General features: G+C 44.0%; 1 protein-coding gene across 2 annotated transcripts in view; it reads left to right on the top strand.

The window, feature by feature from the left end:
- The window catches only part of LOC115095109 (transcription initiation factor TFIID subunit 4-like), a 654,045-nt gene extending 634,015 nt beyond the window's left edge, over window positions 1-20,030 (top strand). For both annotated transcript variants that reach the window (XM_029608361.1, XM_029608360.1), the window contains exon 15: window positions 18,589-20,030. In XM_029608361.1, coding sequence (XP_029464221.1) covers window positions 18,589-18,756 — 168 coding nt within the window. In that variant the 3' untranslated portion in view covers window positions 18,757-20,030. The remainder of the gene's footprint in view (window positions 1-18,588) is intronic.
- The last annotated feature ends 526 nt before the right edge of the window (window positions 20,031-20,556 follow it).

Below are 20,556 nucleotides of genomic sequence, written 5' to 3'. Positions count from 1 at the left end.
ACTTTGACATAAGTTTTCCATGCCAGGCTCCATCTGATGATGTCACCAATGTGTGAGGACTAACATCCTGCTGCCCTAGGAGAACACTTGTTACAGATAAGCAACTCTGCTTTTCAATTGGTAAACATTCTGAGGCAAAATAAAAGGCAAATTTAAAATATACGCAACCTCTATATTCTCAATGTCCACATATAGAGGACATAAGCATTACCCATATGATAAACAATCTGGACCTGGATAGACTCGTTGTTACTTTGAGTAATTTTAGCGAAAGCATCTGTAATGACATCTGGAGAGACTAAATAGGTTGTCCTCTTGGGGTCTGCTCAATTGCTTGAGAATGTAGGTTAACCAAGTTGACAGTATTACTTAGTGTTTTTCCTTGAGAAGTTAACTGTTCTTGTTGGTGTCATATCTGTGTAGAGATACTTTTCATATCGTTCTGCAAATTATTTTACCAAAACTGCATTTGCAATGGATATGGATGCACCAAAGATGACCCAGATAATGGACCCAGCAATTAGTCCAATAAACTTTTTGGGTCGGTCTAACTCTTTTCTAATGGGCTGGATCATAATTTTGCCCAGTTGACTCAGAATGTTCTGAATGTTCTGGGTAGCAAATTTCAGATGTTCCTTGACCTAAGCTTTAGTTGAAGGCAAATGCATGTTAATGAGGTTAAAATGTTTCTGGATCACATATTGGGGGTCCAGAAACACAAAGACTTTCTGGGTGACAATCTGGGACTGCGTGATGAGGAAGCCGAGGGTGTCTTGCATCATGATGGCGGAAGAGGGACCAGGCTCGACCAGCTTGGCAGCTTCCATTCCTGTTGTCAGCAGCACTAGGATAGTCACCCTCAGGGATTGGCTCTTCATCTGAAAAACAGTAGAGAACTATTCTTCTGCTTTATTGTTAATGTCAGTATCACCGGGCACAGCATTTTGATCCACAAATTTTCGAAGGTGACAAAGTCTGAGCTGATTAATGCGGTCCCATTTATGGACATCATCACCATCAGGATTTGTATTAATTTGAATAAGATACACGACTGGTGAGACCTTATCCACAATTACAAAAAGTCCTTGCCAGCTGGGCAAAAACTTGCTTTCTTTGGCTTTGTTTTTACTGTAATTATAGTAAAAAGACCTTGTGTCCAATTCTATACTCTTTAGAGGTAGCTTTTAAATCATAATAGGCTTTTCTACCTTTGACATTCATCTCCATATTCTTTTAAGCAAAGGCAAAAGTGTTTTCAAATGTTCCTGCAGATGGATAACATATTCATGTGCAGTTGTAGCACTAGCTAAATTAGCATCCTGCGTCCTGTAAAGCAAATGCATAGGTAAGGTAATTTCTCTTCCTGTCATCATCTCAAATAGGAAGAACCCTGTAGTACAGTGTGACATGGCTCAGATATCCATTAACACTAGGGTTAATATGATATCCCAGTCCTTACCTGATGTGGACACATACTTCTTTAGAATGCTGATTATAGTTTTCTGTATTCTCTCTACTTGACCTGACGATTGGGGGTGATCAGACGTGTGGAACTTATTTTTCACACCCAGCAGTTTCCACATATGCTTAATTATCTATCCAGTAAAATGTGGGCCTTGGTCTGAGTCTACCTTCATAGGCAGACCCCAGCGACTGAACATGTGATTCAAGAGTAGGGTGGCTGTGATCTCAGCAGTGTTGTTAGGGGCAGGTATGCACTCTACCCCCTTAGTAAACAGGCAAGTCACTGTGAGAATATATTTGTAACCTCTAGAGGATTTTTACAGCAGGCCTGACCCAGTCTATTTGAATATCAGACCAGGGCAAGATAATATCTCGGTTCCATAAGGGCATTCTGTGTGCGGGTGAAGTGGGCTGGAACCTGCAGCAGTTGAGACAACCTTTTGTTTATGATTTCACATCCTGGTACACATGCAGTCAATAGTCAATAGTTTCAGGCCATCATAAATGATCTGATCACCTCGGTGCCTGGCGCATGGCTCATCATGGGCATGCTGTAGCATGATCCCCCTAAGGGACTGCAGGACTACCCACTGTATGATTCCATTCTTTCTGGCCCGTATCAGTAAATCTTTTACTATCTCAAACTGATTTCTAGAATGGAGGAGCCGTAACTCCTCATCTGTCTGACAATCTGCTTCGGTGAAGGAATTCGCATCAGGAGCCTGAATGAAGCCAAAGAACTTTCCAAGGGTAGAATCTCCTTTCTGGGCATTCACTAGGTCAAATGCGGGCATTTTGTTACACCACTGGGGTGTGGGGATAGCAGCCTGTTTAGCTTGATGTCTAGTGTCTGTTTTCACTTATACTGTGGAAGATTCCTTCATTTGCCAGAACCTATCTGATGTGGCACCCTCCTTGGCAAGTTAGTCTGCAAGATCGTTGCCGGCCTTGTCCATACCCATGAATGTGTTTCGATAAGTTCTTGGAGGAGGAGTCCATTAACGGCTATTATTCAAGTTTACTTAGGGAATAGCCACTGCTATTAATTGCATCAGTAGCATGGGATCTTCTTAGTGTTTGGGTAATTGCCAGGTTCTTGTGGCCTGGTTTGGCCTCTGTTGGAAACAGGATGCTGGGCTTGATGGACCCTTGGTCTGACCCAGCATGGCAATTTCTTATGTTCTTATGAATGATCTTTTAACCTTTTCCAGTAGACTGTCATTTCTTTTTCTTGCACTAACTGATCTAAGGCTAGAATCAATTTGTGGTGTTCTTTTTAGAATTGAACATTTGATTCGCTTTCCAGTTAAGCAGATGTGTCATGAAGTTATGTCTGATATAGTCAGAATCTGTGTAGATTACAATGATACGCAAACCATGCTGTACAGCCATTTGCTCAGCTATCAGGGCTGTGGTGAGCTCTGCATACCCATTTGATTTTAATCCCAGAGCATAGCTGAGGGGGCCACAGGAGTGATTCTACTCCCATGCTATTAGTAGCTACGCCGGCTACTAATTTGTGATCACTATCTCTGCAGAAAGCACGACCGTCAACGTATGATTTAGGAAAATGGTTGCATGTTTCTTCGTCTTAGGAGTAATAACGGTGGGGTTCTGTTGTTTCAGTCTCAAGTTCCGAGATCAACTCCGGTTCTTCTTCAGCAATACAATCGTGTAATTCAGCTAAATTTTGAGCCACAACGCTTTAATGTCCTTGAGCATATCACACCTCAAGCGGCCAACCTTGAAGAGCAAGTGTCCAGGAAGCGATTTTTCTGCTGGAGGCTTGACTGGCTTTGATTCCGTCACTGGCTAAAAAGTTTCTGGATTGATGGCAAGTCTCTACTAATAGTTTCTCCCCTTGCAAATATCTTCTGAAGTGTTGAAGCACTCGTAATGTGGTTAGCAGTGATTTCTCACACTCCGAATATTTTTTTTCCACCTCTGTCAAAGTTTTACTGGCATATGCTATAACTCGCCGGTCGGTATCATATTTCTGATACAAGACAGCACTTGTGCACTGTGGAGTGAAGGCTAATTCCTGGAAGAAGCTCCTCCCACTTTTCAGATAAATGAGACAGGAAGCTTTGCCCAGGATTCCCTTGAACCCGTCCATGGCTGCTTGCTGCTCAGATCCCCACTGCCAGGGTTCATCCTTCCTCAGGAGTTTTCCAGAGGCTGTGTGATCTTGGCATACTGATCTATGAACTGTCATGAGTAATTGCATATTTCCAGGAAAGAACGTAACTCTTTCAGTGTGATAGATGTTTTTAGTTTTGGTAAGGTTTCTATTCTTTTTCTTTGTGGACGTAGTCCATTGGCGGAGACTTCATATCCTAGGTAGTAAAGTGACTTCCTATGCCACTGCCCTTTAGAGAGGGACAGTTTGGCTCAGACGCCTGCATCTGGGCCAAAACATGATTAGTCTCATGCAGGTGCTCCTGGAAGTTGGTATTCTTAATTAGGATGTCATCCATATACACTAAGGTGCCCCTAGAATCCGCATCAGGTAATGCCTTGTATAGGAAAATGTTGAAATCTGCTGGTGAATTCAGATACTCAAAGGGTTTTCTGCTCCAGGTATATTGTTTCTTCCCAAAAGAAAAAGTCAATTTTTACTGATCCTTAGGTTCTATAGGGACCATCCAGAACCCTGAGGCTAAATCAAACTGAAGAAATATTTGGCTCCCTGAATTCTGGTTAACTTCTGATCCAGGTGGGCCATGGACCACCTGGATAGGGGTACAGTTTTGTTCAGTTTCCTGTAGTCTATAGCCAGTCTCCATGTGCCATTCTTTTTCAAGATGGGCCATATGGGACTGTTAACGGTACTATTACACTATCCGATAATTCATCTTCTAGGGTGTTTAAGATCTCTTGCACTGACGCGTAGGAAGCTAGTGGTATTTTATATTGGCATATGAAAACCGGCTTGCTTTTTGGCTCTGTCAGCACTTAAGTGACATGTAAGTCAGTCAGGCCACAGTCATAGGCATTGATGGCAAATATATCTTTATACAACAGTTCTTTTAACTGCTCTTTCTCTGCTGGGCTCCTGCAAGCATCTGCTTCCATGAACTGGTTGTTTACTGTCTCCTGGAACCCGGGGAAGAGTTTGTTCGGAGCTATCTGCACTTGCTCTTCTATCTCCCCCGAGATGGAGTGAGTCTGAACTGAGCTGACTGTTCAGACTCCTTCAGCCTGGATTTTGCCTGTCTCACTTCTGTCAAGCTCCCTTGACAGTAGGAGGCAGCCGTTTTCCAGTTGAACCTTAGAAGCTTGATCATCATACGGCCAAATAAACTGTAAGTTGATAATGCCTTTATCAACATTTTGCCCCACTCGGGGATCTTCTTCAGAGTATACCTCTGTGTTCCCAGGTAATTTACCTATGACCGGCAGGTTTAGCTCTAAATCAGGGAAGGATTCACCAATTAGGGAACATAGGGGTTCTTCGTCTTTCAGAGAAATTCGGCTTGGGCTGGTATTCATCAAGATGTGGCTCCTATAGACAACCCAGATTCTAAAAATCTGGTGTTCGGTGAGAAGAAAACCAACTTGTCTAACATTTGTTGACCTTTGACATTCTGATTTTTAGGGGATAATTTTGTACATTGCTAGGGATGTGGGCTTTCTTATGTGCGCTCACCACAGAAGAACCCCTATGTTCCCTAATTGGTGAATCCTTCCCTGATTTAGAGCTAAACCTGCCTATGTGCGCTCACCACTTCACATACCTATGGGACTGCCTGGCCAGACCTGAGAGATTTGGGAATGTCAGGTCTGCTTACTGGATCGCCTTCCAGTCTACACCAGACAGCATCATTCACTAGGTCAACATAGGCTCCCAGTCTGATGAGACAGTTTGAGCCCAAATACATCAGTTAATCTAAACCTCTGATTATGGAGAAGTTGTGTTTTGAAGTTTTTACTGCCTAAGTTCAGCTCTAAGTTACAAGCTCCCACTTGCAATTTAGTTTCATGTCCGGCTATCTCTACCAAAGTATTATTGTGTAGAACTGGATGCCATAAAATCTTACCTTTCATCTTGCAGAAGAGGGACTCGCTCATGAAGGAGTCTTCGTTACTGAGCATTAGGGATACCTGTATGTTTTGTGTATCTACCAGCTGGATATACACTGAAATAGCATCTCCACTCTGGTGTATGTCGGTCAGCTCGCTGGGGTGTACCAGATGTGTGTTTTTGGTTACAGATGGACTTACCTCCTTAGTCCCTATGTCTTCTTAACTCTCGTCCGTTGAAGGCTGGGGTTTGTTTGATGCAAATCTCCATTTGGTCAGTATCTAGGACAGTGCTGAGTATGGCCTCCTTTTTCAAGAGGATAACATTGTTATTATTATCTCCACCCCCCCACCCCCCCTCTTCAGGCTGTCTGTACCGAAGTACTAGTAGGGAGGGATCTGCTGATCTTTGGAAATGTATTCTAAAAGTAGTCTTATTGCTCTAGGGAGAGGAGCTACGGGCCACGTGAATTCCCCCTTTGAGCCACTCTTCCATATGGGGAGAGGATACCTGATTTGAATCCACATTACCTCATTTACATAATCAAGGTTGGGGAAAGTCTCATGAGGCGTTCATTCCCAATTAGGAATTCCTCACCAGAGGTCTTGGTGATCAGAACTGGGTACTTCACTTTCATCTTCTCTATCTGAAGGGTGAGCAATGCCTTACCTCTTACCTCCACAGGCATTCCTCCATAGGCCCTTAGGTCCACTTCACACAGGAATACTCTTGGAGTGGACCTACTCTCTAAGGAAGCAGAGAGCTTGTCAAACAAGCTCTGCATGATTAGGGTGACTTCGGAACCTGTATCTAGGAGTCCCTCACAACTGAACACATCTTGTATTCAGATAGGGATCATGTACCGTTGTCCCGGAGGTTTCAAAACAAAATCAGTTAGTCATTTTATGCTAGGGGAGGACCCGGAGGTACTGGGGCCCTTTTTTTGTGTGTTAAGCCTGGTGCCACGCTTCAATTCCTCAGACCTTTTCTCTTTTCTGGGGAACTTTCTCAGGTGTAGCGGGCACACTGTGATTTTGGTCAGTGACCTGGATGACAGCTGTCAGCTTGGCCAGCTGATTCTCCACAGAAGGTCTCTGGTTGTATTTTTGCTGCACCCCCAGTTGAGATTCCTTTTGGGTTGCTGCAAATCTCCTGCATCCTTTTCTGGATTAGCTGCTGGGCCATCAGATTGCTCCTGGGGAGGAGTTGACCAGGGCCTGTCAGAATTAGGACAAGAAGATACAGGATTAGTTTCAAAGTGTATCTCTGGACTCTGACTCATGGTGGACACTTGGATCCTCTCCTTCTTCTTATCTGTCTTTTGCTCCCTAGGGGTAGACTTTCCTTCGTGACAGCTTTTCTACTGCTTCTATGAGGAAAATTAAAGGTGCCTCCCTGTGGAGCTATTAGGGAGTTTGCAGAGTAGGGCGAAAAGATCCAAAAAGAGGTTTTGGAGAGTGATCCTGTCTGCTTCAGAGGCAGAGGGCTCCCCATAGAAGAAAGTCTGCTTTAAGTGGTAGCTAAAAGCTCTGGGACTTTCTTCAGGGCCACATCTTAGATTTAGGTGGCCTGCCATGATGAAAAGCTATTAGCATGTCCCAAAGTGTTCTTTGAGGGCAAACTGAAATGTGTCTAAAGACCCTTTTACCTCAGCGGGGATGCTAGCTATGCATTGTCTAGCTTCTTCACTAAAATTCCATGGCAGTAGAGCCACCTGGTTTTTTTCAAAATGGGTACCGACTTCCTCAAAAATTTCATGCAACCTTGTTAAGTGCTGCAAAATATCTGAGCCAGAATTTTCCTTAAAGGGAGTGATTAATGTTCGAAGGAGCTTAATTTGTTTGGTGAGATTTGAAGCTCCCCCTAATGTTGGTTGGTGGTAAGCTGGTTGGGATGTGGGCTTCTGGGAGGCTGGGAAGGACAGCTCCCTCTCCCAGTCCCAGGCTGTGTGTGGGGGGCAGGTGTGTTTGTGTGTCTCTTGCCTTTATACTTGAGAGAGATTACAGATATATTTAGAAGAACATAAGAAAATGCCATACTGGGTCAGACCAAGGGTCCATCAAGCCCAGCATCCTGTTTCCAACAGTGGCCAATCCAGGCCATAAGAACCTGGCAAGTACCCAAAAACTAAATCTATTCCATGTTACCATTGCTAATGGCAGTGGCTATTCTCTAAGTGAACTTAATAGCAGGTAATGGACTTCTCCTCCAAGAACTTATCCAATCCTTTTTTAAACACAGCTATACTAACTGCACTAAACACGTCTTCTGGCAACAAATTCCAGAGTTTAATTGTGCATTGAGTAAAAAAGAACTTTCTCCGATTAGTTTTAAATGTGCCCCATGCTAACATCATGGAGTGCCCCCTAGTCTTTCTACTATCCGAAAGAATAAATAACCAATTCACATCTACCTGTTCTAGACCTCTCATGATTTTAAACACCTCTATCATATCCCCCCTCAGTCGTCTCTTCTCCAAGCTGAAAAGTCCTAACCTCTTTAGTCTTTCCTCATAGGGGAGTTGTTCCATTCCCCTTATCATTTTGGTAGCCCTTCTCTGTACCTTCTCCATCGCAATTATATCTTGTTTGAGATGCGGCGACCAGAATTGTACACAGTATTCAAGGTGCGGTCTCACCATGGAGCGATACAGAGGCATTATGACATTTTCCGATTTATTCATCATTCCCTTTCTAATAATTCCCAACATTCTGTTTGTTTTTTTGACTGCTGCAGCACTATGACACCTAGATCTCTTTCTTGGGTTGTAGCACCTAATATGGAACCCAACATTGTGTAATTATAGCATGGGTTATTTTTCCCTATATGCATCAGCTTGCACTTATCCACATTAAATTTCATCTGCCATTTGGATGCCCAATTTTCCAGTCTCACAAGGTCTTCCTGCAATTTATCACAATCTGCTTGTGATTTAACTACTCTGAACAATTTTGTGTCATCTGCAAATTTGATTATCTCACTCGTCGTATTTCTTTCCAGATCATTTATAAATATATTGAAAAGTAAGGGTCCCAATACAGATCCCTGAGGCACTCCACTGTCCACTCCCTTCCACTGAGAAAATTGTCCATTTAATCCTACTCTCTGTTTCCTGTCTTTTAGCCAGTTTGCAATCCACGAAAGGACATCACCACCTATCCCATGACTTTTTACTTTTCCTAGAAGCCTCTCATGAGGAACTTTGTCAAACGCCTTCTGAAAATCCAAGTATACTATATCTACCGGTTCACCTTTATCCACATGTTTATTAACTCCTTCAAAAAAGTGAAGCAGATTTGTGAGGCAAGACTTGCCCTGGGTAAAGCCATGCTGACTTTAGAAGCTAACACCTCTGCTTTGTCCCATGTCTTAAGTTTTTCCCTTGGTACTGGTAATTTCTCCCAGTCATGGGGAAAAGTCTGTCTGTAGCTCTGTGCTATGCATTCCTCTTTCCACCCCTACCGATCCTTAGTGAGGTGTGGGGTCAGGGGCACTTGGGTGGTGTTGGGATATTCTGCTGCCTGCATGCTCTGCTTTGGAGAGAAAGGACTTGGCATAATATTAGCTGACTTTTCTTTCAGCAACTGGATCATATTTTGAGACAGCTGCAGCTGATACTTGGATTCATTTAAATTAAGTTACAATTCCTGTTTCTCCTTTTCTAAATTACATTTTTCTTCTTGTAACAAGCAAAGCTAAGCTATCTTTTGTTGCTTATCTTGCTTTTCTATTGAAAGCTATTGGGTTAATGTTTTGTTTTCAGCTTTTACAAATTCATTTTCAGTGAGATGTGTCTCTTGAAGAGAATGTCTGTAGTTCAAGCTCTCAGATTCTTCCCTCTCTTTCAGAGACCTGAAATTCCAGCTCCATTAACTTCTTGTTATTTTGGCTATCAGTCACAGCTAATTTCAGTTGAAGGGTCTGTTGATTTTTCAAACATTTCATCTTTTTTTCTGAATTTTCTTGCTGGGTTTTAATAGCCATTGTTGAGTGAGGGCCTTGCATTCTGTTGTGCTCTGGTGGTTTAGTGTGCCCATGGGCCTCAGCCCGACCCAGACCTTCCGGGCCGAGCCAAGGGTTGACGGTGGCTCCGCATGGCTGACGGTCTACCCTCCGCCAGGTGGGCAAGCTCCCAAGGCCAACATCCGAGGATGTTGGAAGTTGAATGGTCCTCCGACCATTCCGAGCCCTTTCGGACCTGCTGTGAGCAGCATGGAGCAGCAGGCCTGGCCTGAGGTTGAGGGCAGACAGATCTTGACACAAAGACAAGACTATGAAGATTGATGCAACGGCATCACATGGCATGAAGACTTGGGTTGATGCGACGGCATCACATGGCACGAAGACTTGGGTTGAAGACATGACACCAGGACTATGAAGAAGTGACACCAGGATTGATGCAATGGCATCGCAGACGAAGACTTGACACCAGGGCTGATGCGAAGACATCACGGACCAGTGGTCGATGCGACGGCATCCCGGACCAGGGTCGATGCAACGACATCAGAAACATGACGCTGAAGTGTAGACACAACGAGGAACTTGGAATCCAGACGAGATGAGAAGCAGGGAAGGCGGACATTGGCACTGTCTCTCAGGGCGCCCTACTCAGGCCACCCGCGGGACTGAGTCACGGACCAACCTGTCCCACTACGCGCCCTACACAGCCCTTGCAGGCTGGTCACGGACCACGAGGAGAACGGGACAGCGCAGGAAAGATCCAGGACATGACGGCTCAAAAGCACAAGACACCTTTCCACCTGCAGGCCACTCCAACCCGGGAAAGACGTTGTCCGAGGGAGTCCAGCCCACAGGACCAGAAGGCTCAGGAGCGTTGAAGACGAGACGTAGGAATGAACATCCAGGAAGGCAGGAACACCAGGACAAAGATCATGAAGACACCAGGACACCTGGACGAGGACCTCAGGCATGAAGACTTGACAAGATACAATGGACAAGACGAGGAGCTCCACGAAGACTAGAAGACCTTACAAAGGCTCTGGCAGGCAGGAGCCTCCAGAGCGAAGTCACCTCGATGCAAGGCAAAGAACAGATTCACGGAGCAGCCCTTTATAGGGCTGGTACAGGAAACAGTCACAGAGGTGGGGCCAGGACACTTCCTGTGTATGGCCCTTTAAATGTTGAAGAGAGGTGCGCGCCAGCGCCTAAGGAGAGAGCAGGAAGCTGTGCAGGACAGTGGCCTGCACCGACACACAACGTCAGAAGAGGCAGGGCTGAGCCTGGACGCAGGCTCCGACGTCGGCGGCGGCAACAGCTGCTGCAGGAGGCCCCGGGGGCGGCTCCAGCCGCTACTCCAGCCCGGGGCTTTTTCGGCCTCCAGCTGCGAAGATGGAATCAGCGTCGGGGGCGGTCCTAGCCCCGTGGAGAGACACCGGAGGGCCACGGCTCCGACCGCAGAGCAAGAACGAACCAGGGCGGCCTCCGGGCTGCGGGGGAGAGCACAAAGTCCGTGGCACCGGCCACGTGGAAGGCCGACGGCGGCGTCCTGCCGCGTCAGCAGAAGAAATACAGCATGGGGTGAGTGTGCCTGCTCGCGGGGAGACCCGCGGGCAGAGTTCATAACAGTACCCCCTCCTCAAAGCCCCCCTTCCTCAAGCGAACACGGGACTGAAGGAGCAGCGAACGGAGACCGCACGAGCAGCGACCGAGCGAACGGAGACCGCACGAGCAGCAACCGAGCGAACGGTGACCGTGCGAGCAGCGACCGAGCGAACGGTGACCACGCGAGCAGCGACCGAGCGAACGGTGACCGCGCGACCAACAACACAAAAAACACAAAAGAGGGAGCAAGGGAACGGAGAGCGATGAAGTGGAGAGCAAGGGAACAGAGAGCAAGGGAACGGAGAGCGAAGGAGCAGAGAGCAAGGGAACGGAGAGCGAAGGAGCAGAGAGCAAGGGAACGGAGAGCAAAGAAGCTCAAAGAGCAAAAGAGCCAAGAGCGAGAGAGCAGAAAGCGAAGGGCGAAAGAGCGAGGAAGGGAAACGCGGGAAGGAGGACAGGGAACACACAAGCGGGACCCAACAAGCAGGGAAAAAAAAAACAAAGGGAAAACAAACAAACAAGCAAGCAACACACAACACGGACAATACGAAACAGACAAACGAGCAACAAGCAAGAACCAACAAGAAGCACCCAGAAACACCAAGAAGACCTGGGGGAGGGAACCCAGGGCGGGCAAAGGAAAAACCAGTAGGGGTGCAGGCGTCTCCTGCAGGTCGAAAACCCCAATCTGGCAACATGATGACAACATGATGACAAAAACGTCTGGATGCAGGCGCCTCCTGCAGGTCGTTACAAAAAAGAAATCCAGACAGCTGGTGCCTCCAGCAGGTCATAACTATGGCAAACTGGCGCCTCCAGTAGGTTGTACACATAAAAAATCCTGAAAAAATGTTTCCGGTCCCATAACAGTCCAAGACACAAGACAAGACTCTGGAACAAGGCGGCTCCATCGGCGGGGCACCACCGTCGGGCACATGGCCTTGCATTCTGTTGAGTGGGGGCCTCGAAGGCCTTGCATTCTGTTGAGTGAGGGCCTCGAAGGCCTTGCATTCTGTTGTGCTCTGGTGGTTTAGTGTGCCCATGGGCCTCAGCCCGACCCAGACCTTCCGGGCCGAGCCAAGGGTTGACGGTGGCTCCGCATGGCTGACGGTCTACCCTCCGCCAGGCCGGCAAGCTCCCAAGGCCAACATCCTCGGCTGTTGGAAGTTGAATGGTCCTCCGACCATTCCGAGCAACTTGATTTAGTGCCTGCAAATGTGAGTTATCCTTTTGCAAGAATTCTCTTAATAAGTGCAAAATACTAGCATATTCCACCAATGTCTTTAGGGTTAATTTAGATTCACTAACCAATAATCTCAGAGTCATCAGGTAAAAATTAGTGACATTTCCTAATTGTAGGCACGTGTCTTTTAAATTCTCATGTACTCTAGAGATCTGGAATTGCACATCTTCTTTCTTAGTGAAAACCTGCGTAATCTTCAATAACGCTTCTTCTTCTAATTCTATTAAATTTAACTGTGCATTTGATGTCATCTTTTTGGTTGGGCGTGGCCTATCCTATCTCGGTGGTACCTCCAGACTGTAGGTACGTTTTAGGGGTGCAGGAACCTGTCTACTACAAGACACTTTCAGTTCCCTTCCCACCTCACCTCACGATCCTAAATTCAGGAAAAGACAATGTTTTTCTCCCAGAATTTGACTTTTATTTATCAGATTTGTCAGGATTAGCATTTAGAAGATAACAGCACATGTCTGTAACATCGTTGCTATTGAACCCCAGTTTACCCAAAAGAAAGTTCTCTACCATAGGTGGCTTAAAACATGCCATAAACTGTCACCTGCCTAATTTATTAATACTTAGGGCTAACTTACGTATCCCTGGTCCCAACTTCAGGCGATTTCCCTGTTTACCTCTGAAGCAGGCTCTGGCTGGAGGTCTGGAGAATGTGGGCAGGGGAGGAGGCAGGCTCCAGGTCTGGTACTGGCAGAGCTGCTGGGTTTTTCTCAGCTTCTCACCACCTCAGACTCTGTGTCACTGTCTAACCCCAGGCAGGGCGTTTCCTCTCTCCAGTCTCCTGGCCACAGCTGTCTTCTCCCTCTTCAATGGCAGGGGGTGCTGGGGCTGCTTTGGGTCCACTCCCTTTCTCCTTATTTGCCCCTGTCTTATACTTTCCAGCTGATAATTATACATAAGCTCATGCATAATCATGTAGTGGGTGGAGGGACTTTGCCGCATTGTGGGTCTTTTCCCCATCCCCTTTTCTTCGGGGGGGGGGATGTCTGGACCAAGGCTGTCTGCCACCGTAGCGTTTTCTCCATTTCAGAATGCTTCCCCTTCATCCAAGGGTGGGGGCCCTCTGACCTTCCCTTGGACAGTCCTTGACTTCTGTTTATGAGCCAAAATTGCTGCATTGCCCCTCTGCCTTGGTTTTATTTACACAGGAACTTACACACAAGCAGATCTTGATAAGAATCCTTCAGTTCCGGTTTAAAGTTCTCATCTGGGCAAAGTTTCTTTAGCTATGACAGTGTTTTTGGCCTGTCAACATACTTGTCAGCATCCCACTTGGCTATTATGATTCGTATTGGGTGCTTTCAGTAGTTAAAAATCTGTGTCCCAAAAGCTAAACATCTACTGGTATCCATAGGGTCTGAAAGTCTATAAAGCTTGTGTGTGTCTGTAATCAACTTCTTAATAAAGATGCTTTACCAAAAACTAATCTGGCCATATGCCAGGCGTTTTCACTCTCAGCACTAGCAGAACTAATTGCACTGCGCTGAACTGCTGCAAGCATATCTTGCTAGTAATGGTCAAGATTTAACTCCCTAATTGTCAGCTGGCACTAAGTGGTAGTATTATCTTCTAAGGTCTTGCCTTCATCTTATATTCTGTTCTTCTGTGTGTGACCTTGAAGTGTTCAGGTTTCAAATTAGGAGGAGGGGAGGGCTAGTGGGGGAAAGCTGTGACCCATCTAATGGCCCAGAATCCTGTGATTTCTTCTGTGCGCCTTCTTTCAGAAATGTTACTTTCAAAGCAAGCTGCATGCTGTCCTTGTATATAATAATGGAGTATAATTTGTTCTTTGTCTCTCTACTAATGTCTGCTCATACTAAGGAGAAGGAGGGGGCAGTGAAGGAAAGGGTTGTAAGCTCCACAGTAAACTCAGGCACGAAGCTGCATGCTATAAATCATGAATGTATAACAGTATTTCTCTCTTATAATGGACTAAATTAACTCTCCGCATGCCCCATTGAGATGACTTCTGCAAGACTGTCCCTTACACACTAATACACCCTTTTTTTTGTTTGTTTGATGAGATATTCACATACTGGGAGATGTGTGAGCATGTAGGCATCTTTTAAAATTGGGTGGACGCGTGCATGGCCTACATGTGTCACATCCCTTTTAAAATTCACCTTGTAAGGTCTGCCACCTTCACACCAGGGAGTTAAGTTGCCAAGTGATCTTCACACTCGCCAGGTAGCTATGACCGAGTTGCCAGTAATAGTGGCAGTCCTATTCTATCCCACCTGGGCACACACTTCTAGAGAAACATCCTTGGTGTGAGAGGACAACTCATTACCTGGATGGTAGGCCCTAACTACAGTATCACCTCCTTCCAGACCAAGGTGATGCTCACCTTCTAGGTGGCCTGGCTTCTCAAAAGCACAAAGGTTGCCAGAATGGGGTGGGACTGCTCTACTGTGTCATTGAAGGTCATTTCTATTTATCTCTGTCTGTCTCAGCTCCTCCAAGTCTGCCACTCTAGCCTCCAAAGATCAGACTTGTTCTACGACAGTTAGTAGCTCTTTGCACCAGGTGCATATATATGACATCCCACTCATACATGTGACACTTGGTGCAAAAAAAAAAAACAAACCCCCATAAAACAGGTAGCTATCATCTCACTGCTGTCTGCATCTTTTTGTTTTTAATTTAAGTTCCTAAAATGTTCTGTGTTTATGCCATTTGCCAATGACCTATAATTGGCCTGCTGTTTCTTTAACTTTAATCAGGGTCATTTTGCCTTATTAGTATGAGACCACTAACTGACTCCTATTGTGCACAATTTGTTCCCTAGCCCTTTTATTGGGCAGTGGTCTCTCTCTCTCTCTCTCTATACATCAAGATATGGGGCGGCTGGGAAAAAACACTCAGATTCATCCAACAGACAAGCTTATGCTATAAACGTTAAACACTCAAATTTCCCCAACATGCAGTCTGTCCTTACTCCTCTCATCAAATAGAAGAGTCCTAACTTTAGAAAAAGCTTTGTTCTTACCCAATGCAGAGTCCTGTTCTCACAAGCTGCAACTCCCTTACGACCCCCAGCTGCAGCAGCTGTAGGTAGGGGGGGTGGAAGAGGCGGAGAAGGATCTCCTTCCCCATGCTAGTTACCTTCTTGGAAGCCGGTGCTGACTGAGAAGCAGGTGCTGCCATGGGAGAAGAAAGTAGGTTTTTCCCAGGCTGCTTCTTCTGCCTCTTGTCACTCACTGCCTGTTGGTCGGGCATTCGTTTGTCAACCAGAAGGCTGCGGGAGGAAAAGAAACCATCCCTGTGGTGGATGCTGGCAAGTCAAAGCTGTCCGGACCCAGTCAACACTTTAAACCTGGGACAGAGGACGTCAGAATTATGAATGACCTGCACGTTATCAGCCTATTAGATCCCTTTTGTTAAGTGTATAATAGATTGTCTTGGATCTTGAAATCATGGTTGAAACCAACTTTCAGCCAATTGTGAAGCACTGACTAAGTCTCTCGATGGTTGCCATGGTTACAAACAACACAATTGGGTTGTCTGGATTAATAAAACACATATCACACTGATAAAAGTGTGAGCTGTTCCTGGCAAACATGCATGAATCTCACTCTGCTTCACAGGTAAAATACTTTTCACAATGTTGCCTTTCTTGTAGATAATTAGAAAATCTGTGACAATTAATAATGAACTTGTTTACAATATGATGCAACCTAGAATAATTTCAAGTACCATGTTATTAACATCAGTCCAAGATGAGGACAACACCCATTTGGTTTAGCTTACAACCCTGTCAATAGCCAGCTGATTTTAGGTCTTGAGTTGAAGTGGGATAAAACTATTACATCGTCAAAGTAAGTGATAAAACATCACTTGATCCACTGATATACAACAGAAGCTATTACTGACAAGCGGAACTTATCTGCAATGTTAAACAAGTAACACTCCAACTGAAAAAAAAAAATCTATTTTACTTGCCAAATTCTGCTTTTCCATGCTTAACTGCAACGAGCACAGCGCACAGGTTTCCAAAAAGCAATTAAATTGACAATGAATTGTGCATGGACTGGATAAAGACACTTAAAAATGTATTTTAAAAAAAGTATTTTAAAGGCAACTTGCAGAATTAGAGTTCGTGTTTTAAATCTTCTCTCCTCTGGCTGAAAAGGGCTCTGGGCTGCACTATTAGTGATAAAGCAGGATGCTGGGAGAGAGAGAACATGAGGTGCAGGAGTCACTGGGTCTTATTCAATCAAGATTTGTTTTTATTCATTGGCACAGAAGGGGGGGAATCCTTTTTGAATAAGGACCCACTGTTTCATTAAATTGGATGTCATTTCATCTTAAGGAAGCCTGTTAAGTGGAACAATATCATCATCTTAGAGCCAGGATGTAGATGCTGATTTTAGATTTCCTATGGAGAGAATTGTGATTCAAATGTCCTTGATAAGAAGTAGATCATCGGTCCCTAAATTAAAATATTTTGCTTTATGTTGTTTTGGAGATTTCTAACATTTATTTAATAATTTAATAGTGCAGAATGGTACGGTTCGTATTAGCATGCATTTCTCCTCTGAATTGTTTTGCTCAGCCAACATTTAATACCTATACCCTGGGGCTTTTATTCTAGTGTTCCCTGAAATTCCTTCTCTGGAGAGAACCAGAATAAGCTCTGAGACATCCCTGCTCCCTTTCTGGTGCTTCTACCATTTCTCAATTTAAATGTACAGTGCTTTGGACAAAGGCATTACCCCAATGAAATAAAGATTAATTCTTTCTGCATGAGGTGCTTAAACAAAAAAAAAAAGCTTTAACCATCCTGCCCCTGCAGTGTTTAAGCGTTCCATATGGCAATGGCAAGCAGACTTGCTCACTAGAGTTAATTCAATATTTTACCCTTACATTGCCCTACCTAAAATGTTTGCTGCAGCCTCCTCACGCTCAGCCCCCACCTCATTTATTCTGAGAGTAGCCGTGCGCTGAACATGTTCACAGATGACCCAGGTGGACTTAGCTTGTTCATGCCATGCGGTGCACTGTCTTCATGACATCATAGCCGGTGGCAGGACAGTAAGATCCGATGCGCGTGAGGTAATCTGTGACCCTTGCTAATGACCCCCGAAACTTAGTGGCATTTTATGGGGCGCAGGTTAAAGAATATAAGACATGGTTTAACCAAAATGTTATTACTATGGGGTAAGTACTGCCACTTATGTGTGCTTTTGAAATATTTCACAGTATGATTTCCTTTTAAAGGAACACTGCTGAGGTTAATATGGAAATGGAAATAAGCTTTTTTTTTTTCTAAGTGTAGTGCAGCAGCAAAGATATGGAGATTGGAATGGAAAGAGTTCCTGGGGAGCCGATTCAGAAGGGCGAGAGAATTCTGATGCTATAATTTGCATAATTGTTTTCTTCCACCAAGAGGAAACTGAAAGAAAACAGGGTCTTCAAGCTGAAGCATAAAATAGTTTGTTTTTTAAAAGACATTATATGCAGAGAAACTGCCCCTAATGGTTACAAAGATTTAAATTGCATTGTGAATTCAGCCCATTTGCAGTGATTATGTCTGTTTGTGCAGCCTTTTAAAGTTTCATCATGTTTACGTAGCTGCTGTTGCGATAATGTGCAAATCGAAGCAACGGGATTGGTTGCTTCTGCTGAGGGCCTGTAAACACTCAGTTTATAGCCAAATGTCTAAAACTGAAATGTGGTACACTGAGGCACCAGCACCTACAAATGTATAATGAAAATGAGCACAACCCCTACAGCTCCCACCAGGCAGAAAAGCAGCAAGAAATAAAACAAATCGGGAGCTACTCATAAGGATAGAAAGCTTATGGTGGCCTACCAGGAGGCTTTTCCGAAATGTCTTTTCCATTTGTCAGCCTTAATGGTATGCTTTGAAATGTTCAATATTTGGGATCTGGTTGGAGAAGGGTTACCAAAGTAGTCTAGAATACAAATGAATTTTTTTTCTTGGGGAGAGCCAGGCACTTTTCTACTGCTTTTTTAGTTGTAATTGGCCTGTAGTGAGCTATGGTGCCGCAAGCCTTCATCTGGAGTACCTGGAGGTCTTCCCCATTTTAGCAGCATGGAATCTATTGACCTTTTGGGATTCTGCCAGGTGCTTGTCTGGATTAGCCATTGTTGGAAACAGGATGCTGGGCTTGATCAACCTTTGGTCTGACCCAGAAAGGCAAATCTTACAATCTTATCTAGCCCAAACCTTCTACCAAAAAAGCCTAATACATGGGAGAGGTGGAAATTCTGCCTGCATTCATGTGTTTAGTTTATTTTCTTGTGTGTTTGCTTGCAGTGTTTAGGAGTGTCCTGTTCAGGCCAGCCTGGCTCCGGAGCATCCACTTCCCGACCGCATTCACGAAACAGGATAACGCGCATAAACCTCAGGGATTTTATCTTCTGCATGGAACAGGAAAGAGAAACAAGCCGCTCTCTTCTGCTCTACCGAGCTCTGCTCAAATAGAACCAGTCGCATCCTTGGAAAGAAGCTGGATCTGCATTTCAAATCTGTCATTTTAATGTGCCTTCACTTTTAGTTCAGGTGTCTGTTTAAATATTGGGGGGGAGGGATTTGATTAAAAAAAAGTTTTTTAGGCAATTGTAAAAAAACCTTCCTCTCTGTACGATGTGCAAAACATTTTAAGAGAGCTTAAACCTACTGTTAACATCTTTGCTTAAAAGTCTTCTGTCTATCTATAGATAGATATCTTTTTAGAACAGAGCAACAGAGACAATATTAGTGTTACTAAGTAATGCTGTGATATTTTATTAGTGGTGTGCTCAGGTACATTGCTGCAAATTATGATTTCCTATAACTTTTATGAGCACTGTCATCACTGACTAAGCACAGCGATGACTTATTGTTGTCCTTAGCTTGTTTAGAATTGCAATTTTTTGCACAGATAAAAGATTCCCAGTATTTCAGCCCCACAAATTTAATGTGTGTAGGATTATTGCTGCTACATGAACAGCACAATGAACATTCGCTAATCTAAACCCGAAAATATAGGATTTGCACATCTGTGTCCAGCTGCGGTAATCTTGACTTGCTTCCAGCTGTTTGCAAAAACTACATAATGTTTTCCACATTTTGTAGCAGCGGGATTTATCCCTGAATCAAGAGTTGGTCTCCTACATTTTGGGTTGCTATTAAGGTATTTATTCTGGGTGATACAGACAAGCGAGTGCTTTTAAATAATGCTTCACGAAGACTATAGAACTATTGTCAAAAGGCAAAGTGATGCATTCATAAATAAGCACTAGGGAATTTATTTTACTTGAAAGACATAACAGTATTGTCAGTGATCATGGAAGGGAAATTTTTTTTTTTTTTAATTCCAGTTTTTACTGTTTGTTTTGTCTGCCTGTTTTTTTGACGGCAATCACTTCTAGGAAACTTTGGGACAAAAAAAAAATAGCAAAAGCACAAAATAGAAACAAATTATTTGTCCAGTAGTTTTAAAACAAGAATTGTAATTATTTTATAATGTTCCTGGAAAAATAAAGGAGAGAGAGAGAATTTCTACTGCTATATAGCCAAATTATTATTGGGAAAGTATTATTAAAACCAAGATGTGTACAACAAAAATCATGTTTTAAATGTATTTAAAATATGTACATATTGTTTACAAATATGTTGCATTTATTAGCGTTATTTTGACAGTTTCTGTACATATTCCGAAAATCCCCATTTGTGTGAAAATATATTACCTTATTTGTACTTATTTTGTAAAGGAATAAAACTGTTTATTAAAGTAATGTAAGAGTTTTGGACAGTGTGTGGTTAGCAAATAAATTCTAGCTACATATTGTTGCAGCTTGATCAAAAAATCTAGTTGCACTAAGAATATTTCAATGACTAATTTTCATCTTAGCATGTGGTCTGATGGGATGCAACGTTAATGTTTTAGACCCAGTGATATCACCCAAAAAACCGGCACAGAAAACTGACACAAACACGTTACACTCCACCTTGCTATTTTTGAATAAATGTAACAAGCGGGTCCTGCTTTCACCTTCCTCCATCAGTCTCGATAGCACAGTGATGCAACACCTACAGAAGTGTGTGAAGAAATTCAAGTGCAATATCAAAACCACATTTTCTCTGCTCAGGTAGAAGGGAACACACAACTGCACTTAGTCAAATACACTCAAAGCATAAGTTAAGTTTTCTTTTTGTCCTAACAGTCACTGTATTCCTATCTCCATTCTGTGGAAAGTTTAGTGGGTTTTAGTGTGTGTGGGGTGGATTTAAGTAAACCAA

Source organism: Rhinatrema bivittatum, chromosome 7, assembly GCF_901001135.1.
Source record: "Rhinatrema bivittatum chromosome 7, aRhiBiv1.1, whole genome shotgun sequence".
Taxonomy (NCBI): Eukaryota; Metazoa; Chordata; class Amphibia; order Gymnophiona; family Rhinatrematidae; genus Rhinatrema; species Rhinatrema bivittatum.
This window is presented reverse-complemented; position numbering and strand designations above follow the sequence as displayed.